Source organism: Lactuca serriola, chromosome 1 (genome assembly GCF_051521515.1).
Source record: "Lactuca serriola cultivar US96UC23 chromosome 1, Lser_US96UC23_V15, whole genome shotgun sequence".
NCBI lineage: Eukaryota > Viridiplantae > Streptophyta > Magnoliopsida > Asterales > Asteraceae > Lactuca > Lactuca serriola.
Genome location: NC_136408.1, coordinates 68,297,959 through 68,307,698, shown reverse-complemented (window position 1 = coordinate 68,307,698; position 9,740 = coordinate 68,297,959). Strand labels below are relative to the sequence as shown.

At 33.8% G+C, this 9,740-nt stretch overlaps 1 protein-coding gene across 2 annotated transcripts; it reads left to right on the top strand.

Moving 5' to 3' along the window:
* The first annotated feature begins 1,689 nt into the window (after positions 1–1,689).
* Positions 1,690–6,393, top strand: LOC145090575 (lipoxygenase 2, chloroplastic-like). 2 transcript variants are annotated; one of them, XM_079028730.1, is made up of 9 exons: positions 1,690–1,923; positions 2,325–2,575; positions 3,433–3,673; positions 3,760–4,077; positions 4,169–4,254; positions 4,358–4,468; positions 4,639–4,940; positions 5,069–5,335; positions 5,447–6,393. In XM_079028730.1, exons 1-9 carry the CDS (start codon positions 1,737–1,739, stop codon positions 6,204–6,206), a joined length of 2,523 nt encoding a protein of 840 aa, XP_078884856.1. In that variant the 5' UTR covers positions 1,690–1,736; the 3' UTR covers positions 6,207–6,393. The 2 variants fall into 2 exon arrangements, with proteins under 2 accessions (XP_078884856.1, XP_078884850.1); XM_079028724.1 differs by having other exon boundaries at positions 1,690–2,103.
* Positions 6,394–9,740: the final 3,347 nt, after the last annotated feature.

Genomic DNA, 9,740 nt, shown 5'->3' with positions numbered 1-9,740 from the left:
GTTTTAATTAATAGAAATTCAACACTTTTTTTTTTCTTAATTTTAGTTTTTGATTTTCTAATAAAGTTTATTGAAATTAATTTTAATAGAAATTCATCACTTTTTTTTCTTAATTTTAGGTTTTGATTGTCTAATAAAAATTAATGAAATTAATTTCCTTACCATTATGTTATGAGTTTCATTCATTTTGAGCAAATGACATCTTCATCTTTTTCAAAATATGAACTAGGGGTGAGCAAAAATCGCACCGCAACTAAAATTAACCACATAAACCGCAACCGCAATAAAAAAACGCACCGCGCCGCATATATTTTATGCAATTTTTATTATTATATATTAATATATTAAATATTAAAAATAAGACAAGTTTCATAAATGAAATATGAATAAAATACTAGAAGACAAAAATATAGTTTTTTTTGTTATGTTTAACTTTAAAAAATGGTGAAATTGGACAATTTTAAAAAATTTATTGTTAATTATAATTGATTTGATATTTTTAAGATATTAATTGTTTATGATTTAAGGTAATTGTCTTATACATTATGGTTTTATTATTATTATAAGTAATATGTTTGAACTCTTAAAACCGTTTGAGCTTTAACTGTTGTTAAAAATTATATAAAATAACCGTACCAAATTCATGCGGTTAATAACTGCACCATAGAAAAAATAAAATCGCACCACAAAAATAATCGTCTAACCGCACCGCAAAAACAACCGCACCAAGCGGTTTTGAAAATGGGTTAACCGTATTTGCAGTTAGTGGTGAGGTTTTGGCTAATAATCGCACTGAACCATACCGCGCTCACCCCTAATGAACACTATTGAATCTATGTAATTTATTACCTCGATTAAGTTTCACATTTATAATAAGACGAAGACGTTAATTGGGTTTGCGACATTTAGAAATTAAAAGATGGTATTTAGTTATAAAATTGGGTCCATGTCGTTTATTCTGATATTGCCTCTCGCTTTTCAATTTGCCGTAGTAAAAGATGTTATATTATAAAATAAATATTTAAACAAAACTGGGTAGATCTTTAATATGTTTTTTTGATGTATCATCCAATTTAATTTGCCACCGTCGGTGTTATATCTTCATCATGGAATCATAGTTTTGGTTTGTGCATCATCGATCATGTGCTTGTACTGCATCGTGACGTATTCAATAGAAAATTGAACAAAAACCTGCACAAGTTTTAAAGAACGATAAATACTTATGGTTCAAGAAAACAAAAAAACCGTGAGGAGATTGATCTGAATTAATTAAGTATAAAACTGCGTAGTTGGTTCTATAACTCACATTATGTACATACAAGGCACATACTCTAGCCCCATCACATATACATATTAATTTGAATAATTAAGAGTTAGAAAATTTAGTCGATGAAATTTAGAAAAGTTGTTCGTTTCTTAAAATTACAAATTAAAGTAGACATAATTGGGTTTATTTGAACAAGCTTCCATACCCATTTATATATAGATGAAAGTAAAATCAAGTTAACGAACGACGCAAAGAAAAAACAATTCTCAAAAAATATTGAAATGACTCATAGCATTAAATATAACAAGCAAAACCTAGCATTAAAAATGACAACTTTTACCCACCAAAGAATAATTACAAGAAGGTGACAAAAAAAAATTAGTATAAATAGAGGGTGCCCTTGCAACCCTAAAATCACACCACCAAGAGCGAGTACTGAGGAGTGAGAAGGAAACATATAAAAAAAAACATGTTGAATTCTCAGATCAACCAATTTCAGTCTTTCCATAACTTAGTCACACTCCAAAAGCCCTTCTTAGCCAGAGCTATTGACGCCACCCACCACTCCTCCTCCTCCGCCTACTCCCATACCACTCTCCTCCTGCCCACGACCACAAAGAAATCCAATGCCACACCCACTCGACGTAGCTCAGCTGGTAAAATAAAATCCCGCTTGTTTACTGATCTTCTTAAACTTGATAAGACCAAAGTCACTGGTGTCATCCACACCAAATCAACATATCTATACAGTCTAGAACCTAGCCGCCTTCTTGACGACGCTGCTAGTTTGCTTTATTCTTCCGTGAAGCTCGAGTTCGTTTTTCATGAACTTGATTGTACGTATACCTACTTTTCACAGTCACGTAATGCTGTGTAATTTCGAATTCAAAATAATTAACTATATACTAAGCTTTAATCAAATACTGTATACCTTATCTTACGTGTATATATATATATATATATATATATATATATATATATATATATATATATATATATATATATATATATATATACACGCGCGCGCGCATAATATGGTATAATGATTTTGATACAGCCGAAGGTAAGCCGAGGAAGAAGACAGTGAAAGCACCCTATGATCACTTTGGTGGGCAATACACCTTCGAGTTTGACGTCAATGATGATTTTGGGGAGATCGGAGCTGTGTTTGTTGAGAATGACTACCGCAATAAGATATATATACAGAAAATTGAAGTTGACAAACCTAAAAAAGTTACCTTCACATGTAATTCATGGGTTCATTCCAGTTATGATAACGATCAGAGGAGGATCTTCTTCGCTGACAAGGTTTAATTTATATATATATATATATATATATATATATATATATATATATATATATATATATATATATATATATATATATATATATAGGGTTTGTTTCATTTGAGACCACTTATATTTTGTGAGACCATGAGACGCATTTGTTTATTTTTTTTAATTTTTTTTTAGTTAATTCATGTTCCGAAAATAATATTTAAAAAAAGAATTTTTTGATTTTTCCATTTATTTTGCATTTTAAAATTATTTTTAGAATATGTACAGTGTAATATTCTATTTAGAATATTTCACGTATTTTTCAAAAAAAATAGAATTTTTTTTAATTTTTTTTTAATTTTTTTTTATTTTTTTTAGTTAATTCAAGTTCCGAAAATAATATTTAAAAAAAGAATTTTTAGATTTTTCCATTTATTTTGCATTTTAAAATTATTTTTTAGAATATGTCAGTGAAATATTCTATTTAGAATATTTCACGTATTTTAAAAAAAAAAGACGGAATTTTTTTTATTTTTTTTTATTTTTTTTATATTTTTTTTAGTTAATTCAAGTTCCGAAAATAACATTTAAAAAAAGAATTTTTGGATTTTTCCATTTATTTTGCATTTTAAAATTATTTTTAGATTTGGTCTCACGGTCTCACAAAATTAGAATGGTCTCAAATGAACCTGAACCTATATATATATATATATATATATATATATATATATATATATATATATATATATATATATATATATATATATATATATATATATATATATATATATATATATATATATAACATGTTTCTGTTTACTAGCATATCGCAATGGTGTATATATGGCAGCCATTAATATCCCTTAATCTATTTGTAATTTGTACAGTGTTACCTGCCATCGAAAACGCCAAATGCCCTCAGGTCGCTGAGAAAGAAAGATTTGGAGTTCATTCGAGGCAATGGCCAAGGAGAGCGTAAAGCTTTCGAGAGGATTTACGATTACGATGTATACAACGACCTTGGAGATCCCGACAATAAGAAATCAGATCTTGCACGGCCGGTGCTCGGTGGCAAGAAATTTCCTTACCCTAGGCGCTGCCGTACTGGTCGGAAAATGTCATCTAAAGGTACGTAAATATAACTAACAAAACCATTAATTAAATAATAGTATATCGAAGATGGTTGTTTACAATTGAAACATGTTGAATAACAGATCCGCTGACTGAGACAAGATCTTCAGACCCGTTTTATGTACCAATTGATGAAGACTTTTCAGAGATAAAGTCGGTATCATTTGGAGCGAGGACTTTGTACAACTTGCTGATTGGTGTTATACCCCGTCTAGGCACCGCTTTTGCAGAAAAAGACGAAGACTTTCGTTTATTCCAGGATATAGAGTCCCTTTTTGACGAAGGAGTTGTTATTAATGGTACTGATAAACATGTTGCAAGTGTTTTGCCTAGAATTGTCCATGAGGTTGTTGACGCCGTGGATGACCTTCTCAAGTTTGATCCACCTGAAACACTCCAGAGTAAGCTCGCATATAAACATGCATTATACTTACTCTTTTTAATTAAGTTGTTTGTGATCAGCTTCTTACAAAGGTTTTCTATACATTGCAGGGGACACGTTCTTTTGGCTCCGTGATGATGAATTCAGTCGACAAATGCTTGCTGGTATCAATCCTTGCAGCATACAGTTGGTTACGGTATATATATCACAACAAATTAAGAACGTTTTCCAACACATAGTAATATAATTAATGAAAAATCATAAGGTGATTGTGTTTGTGTGCATGTGTGTGTGTGCAGGAATGGCCATTGATGAGTAAATTGGACCCTAAAGTTTACGGGCCACCTGAATCAGCAATCACCAAGGAGATTGTTGAGCGGGTGATTGGAGGTTTCATGACTTTCGAGGAGGTAATGAAAAACAGAAGGCCGATTACTTTATGGAAACTTCAGATCTTTTAATTAATACACCAAATTCCATTATGAGATATATAATTGTCATGTTATATATAAGACTAGCTAGAGATGCTATTACGATTGTGAAGTTGTAGTAAAGTTGAAAATCAATCATGTTCTTTCAGGCTTTGGAACAAAAGAAATTATTCGTGTTGGATTACCATGATCTACTATTGTCATACGTAAATAGAACAAGAGATCTTGATGGGATGACTCTATATGGTTCAAGGACTTTAATGTTCCTTACTCCTGCTGGAACGTTGACCCCAGTTGCCATAGAGTTGACTCGACCGTCTTCAGAATGGCAACCACAGTGGAAGCATGTCTACACACCTTCTTTGGGTGCCACTGGTTCTTGGCTATGGAAGATAGCCAAAGCTCATGTCCTTTCTCATGATTCCGGTATTCACCAGCTTGTTAGCCATTGGTAATGTATCGGTTCCTGTTTACTGATCATCATAATACTTTAATTACACACGTTTGTGTGTTTTTCCCTAGATCTCATTAATTTATAGGTGAGCTTAATTATCATGATTTGATTTGGCGTTGCTGCAGGCTAAGAACTCACTGCGCAACTGAGCCTTACATCATTGCCACCCACCGTAATCTTAGCACAATGCATCCTATTGCACGACTACTCCACCCTCATTTTCGTTACACCTTGAAAATAAACGCCCTAGCTCGACAATCTCTCATTAATGCCGGTGGTGTTATAGAGTCCACATTCTCTCCTGGAAAATATTGTATGCAACTTTCTTCTGACGTCTATGATCAGTTGTGGCGTTTTGATCACGAGGCACTTCCAGCTGACTTGATAAGCAGGTGCCCTTAATTTATGCAACTTTGCAATTTGACGACTATATACGGTTTTTCACTTTTATGTATGGCACGCATCTCTATAGCTGGTTAATTATGGTTTTTCACTTTTTACAGGGGTATGGCTGTTGAAGATCCTACTGAACCACATGGTTTGAAACTAACAATCGAGGACTATCCATATGCAAACGACGGTCTAATCCTTTGGGATGCCATCAAACAGTGGGTTACGTCTTTTGTCAACAACTACTACCCACAAGCAAGTCTCGTAGAATCTGATGAAGAGCTTCAAGCATGGTGGCATGAGATTCGAACAGTTGGTCATGGCGATAAGAAAGATGAACCATGGTGGCCACAACTCAAAACCCAAGATGATTTGATTGGAATCGTGTCAACTATCATATGGGTTACTTCTGGCCAACATTCCGCTGTGAACTTCGGACAATACGAGTATGCTGGTTATTTCCCTAACCGGCCAACCATCGCTAGAACCAAGATGCCTAACGATGACCCAACAGATAAAGAGTGGCAGATATTCCTAGACCGGCCTGAGGCTGCGTTGTTGAAATGCTTCCCTTCCAAATCGCAAGCTACCAAAGTCATGGCAGTTCTTAACGTTTTATCGACTCATGCCACTGATGAGGAGTACATCGGTAAAACTGCAGAGGGTCCATTTGAGGCGGAGCCAGCTATACAGGTCGCGTATGAAGAGTTTCGTGAAAGGATTGAAGAGATGGAACGCACCATAGAGAAAAATAATGCCAATCGCAATTTAAGAAACCGAAGTGGTGCAGGGTTGCTTCCATACAAGCTTCTCAAGCCTTCTTCGGGACCTGGTCCTACCGGAGAAGGTGTTCCAAACAGCATCTCCATCTAGTTCACTCATTTCATGCAATAAAGCTTTTCGAGATGATCGATGCTACATTAATAAGATTACTAAGTATGTTGTTGTGTTTGTTTGTCTTGTCCCTAGTGTTGTTGTTACCAACACGAGTAGTTGCAATGTACGGAATTTGAAATAAAAGAACCTTGGTTCTAAGAATAATCCACTTTGTTTTGACTAATGACTCAGGCTTATGCTAAGGGGTATCGTGATACCCAACCCATTCAAAAAATGTTGTCATATAAGCATAATGTCAGCTTCACTACAAATTCATTATCAAACCATTAATTCATTATCAAACCATTAGCCTTTGGACACGGTTACCATTCTACGTCATATTTTTTACATTATTAGATTGAATTAAAAAAAAATAATTCAAATAAAAACAAACATTAAATTAAAAGACATTACATTCATTTTAAAACACACAAATTTAAATCCTAAAATACTTATATATATATATATATATATATATATCCTAAATTACTTAAAAAAACATAAAATATACCAAGTAAAACATAAATATTTGAACCTATTTTCCATATTTATCGCGAACTTGTTGTTGAATTTTGAGAAATGTCGCTAGATTTTTCGTGTCGAGATCCAGTTGGGGCTTTATGTTTATGATTTGAAGATCAGTAAGAGTGATTTTTTGGCGACGAGCTTCCTCCGTTGATGGATTCCACAGGTCGTCGTTGGTAGTTGCGGTTGCTTTTCCGCTTGAAGACGCCGCCCGTTTTGCTTTGTCCCTTCCCGGTGATCGACGAAGTTGGACTTCCGGTGGACCCTCTGCATCAGCAACATCGAATTCATCATTGAGGTCTACCCCAAAACCTACGTCCGAATCAGAAGTTCTTGGTCTTTTGTTGGAGTCGGTGGTCGAGTCCGAATGCAACGTCTCCGAATTAAGGACCCGTTTTGGACCGTTACGGCAAACTTCCCACGCTTTTTAGTGAACGAGTGGTTTACCATTGTTAGTAACTTTGAATTGGTAGCACGCAGTTGATAAAATGTTGAAGTCATTGCAACCACTTTTAAGCATATTTTTTAGATTTTCAAATATGTTATTAAACTTTGTGCAAGTCGCGCGTAGATCACTAGAATGAGGACCAAAAGTTTAATTCTAAAAAAACATATTGCCCTGCCTTCTAATACGACCCTGATATTGGGCCAAAAGTGTCATTCTAAAAAAAACATTTATTTAAATTAGGACTGAAAAATCAAAAAATGAGGACCAAAAGTGTAACATTTTCAAATTGGTACGGTTAAAACCCAAAAGAATAAAAATTTATAATTCCCTGAGGGTTTGTGCATTAATATATAAAAGGATGACCACTAAGTGTTGCCTTTAGAAAATGGTGTGGTCAACACCTAAAAAACTAAAGCTTTACTATTCCTTAAGGGTCTGTGCATTAGATTTAACTAGGAAGAAAGCATGGGCTTTGCCCCGGGACGTTTTTTGTGTTTTTTATGCCAAAATGTAAATGTTTTGACAGCATGGACCAAAAATGTCAAAATGGCTAAAGAATTATGGTAAAAACCTAAAGGCTTTTTGTGTTTTTTGTGCCAAAATGTAAAAGTTTTGACTACAAGGGACAAAACCGTCAAAATGACAAAGGAATTGTGGCAAATCCTTAAAGGCACTAAAGGCTACTATTACTAACTTCAAATGTGCTTATATATATATATATATATATATATATATATATATATATATATATATATATAAAGAGAGAGAGAGAGAGAGAGAGAGAGAGAGAGAGAAAGAGAAAAGCTAGGTTATTGTATTCTAAATATCTCTTGTATGGATATATGGTTGATTGTGGACCAATCATTTTAACTATTTTAAGAAAAATGATTAATAAATATTATTAAATTAAAAATAATTGAAAAACATCATCTAATTTCAATATAAGGGTATTTTAGTTAATTAACATAATTCTAAAAAAAAATTACGGATTATAGAGAATAATTAATTCTTGTAACTTTAAAAATCTAATTTTTCTGGATAATAATTATATTGAGGAAAAATGACATAAATGTCCTATGAGGTTTCTAGGGTTGGTCCATTTAGTCATTAAAGTATTGTTGTTGCTTTAAAGGGTAGGAAACAACCTACTTTTTTGGTCACCATAACTTATTTTAGTTGGTTTCTATGTCAAGTCAGCTATTTTTGTCACACCAGCCATTGGAAAGTCAACATCACATTTTGACAATTTCTTTGTTACTAATCCAAACACAAACCTATCATCCTCTCTAGTTTTATCGTGAAAAAATCTTTCATTTTTTCTCTCTACTTCACCACCAATTTGTCATCTCCCTCTTGAACTACCTGAATCCTTCCCTCCTTTCCATTTCCAAATCTCTGGAGAGGAATTGCAATGAGTTTGCTTTATTATCCATGAGTTATATGCTTCAACATTTGTTCACGGAGGTCAGCTGTGTCAACCTGGTTTGTATGTGCCTCTGTCTTATAGCAACCTATAACTAGATCTGAAACCCATGGAGTACTCGATTTATTTGAATCATCACCTCCTTTCTGCATAACTACAACTTTACTTCCCCTAACGCTTATGGAAACTCTCCCATGTGTTACCTTTTCAAATCTACGTCTATCAAGATCATCAAAAACATAATCAGGTACTTAATCTCCATATCAGATCTCAAACAGATAGAATATAATTAGTTAAATGTAATTAATGCAAAACTATTCTTTGATTTCTTCTCTCTTCTTCTTCACTAAATTGCATTCTCCTTCTTGAACTACCTGAATCCTTCCCTCATCTTCCATTTCCAAATCCATTCTTCTTTCTGAACAACTTGAATCCTTCCTTCCTCTTAGCAAACTGACTTTGTAGTTGTGTTTGGATGCCCTTGTTGAAAACTGTAACCGGGATTGGGTTGTCAAATTAAGGAGCCTTAATTTACTAGATGACAAGGACGATTGTTACTTCAGTTTGTAAGGAAATACACGAGTGAAAACCTTGTGCCTATCGTGAAGATATGCCTCTCCGGTCTAAAACCAATAGGTTCAACCACCGCTACATCCATCACTCAACAAATCATAGAAATCGCCTCCTACTTCCTCCAACACCATGCCAACAATTTGCGGTGATCAGAGACTTTGGTAGTTTGTGAAGGATGATGAACGAGAGGGATGGAAGAACTAGGAAAACGTTGTCGTAGATTTGTGAAAGATTCAATTTATGGGTATTTGAAGTACGAAAGAGAGATGATTTATCATATACCTGGGTCAATATATCCGGGTCAAGGGAAATACGGTCCTAAGAAATGCTTATGTGGCAAGAGGTAAGCGGTTTACCCCTTCAATTCTTCCAAAATGACCTAATAGACCCAACAAAAACTATTTTATACCCTCATATAACAATGAAAATACTTTAGGGACAAAATGGACTAACCCTAGAAACTTTTTAGGACATTTATGTCATTTTCCCTTCTAATAATTCGGATATTATAAAAGAGAGAGAAAGAGATTGCTAACAGTGAGTAGAATGTACGTTTTAATGT

Bases quoted from the DNA above. Each gene is read 5' to 3' on its own strand.
- LOC145090575 (XM_079028724.1), top strand. From the start codon at position 1,737: ATGTTGAATTCTCAGATCAACCAATTTCAGTCTTTCCATAACTTAGTC. The intron at 2,104-2,324 runs GTACGTATACCT...ATTTTGATACAG, and splicing joins CGTTTTTCATGAACTTGATT to CCGAAGGTAAGCCGAGGAAG. The intron at 3,674-3,759 runs GTACGTAAATAT...GTTGAATAACAG, and splicing joins TCGGAAAATGTCATCTAAAG to ATCCGCTGACTGAGACAAGA.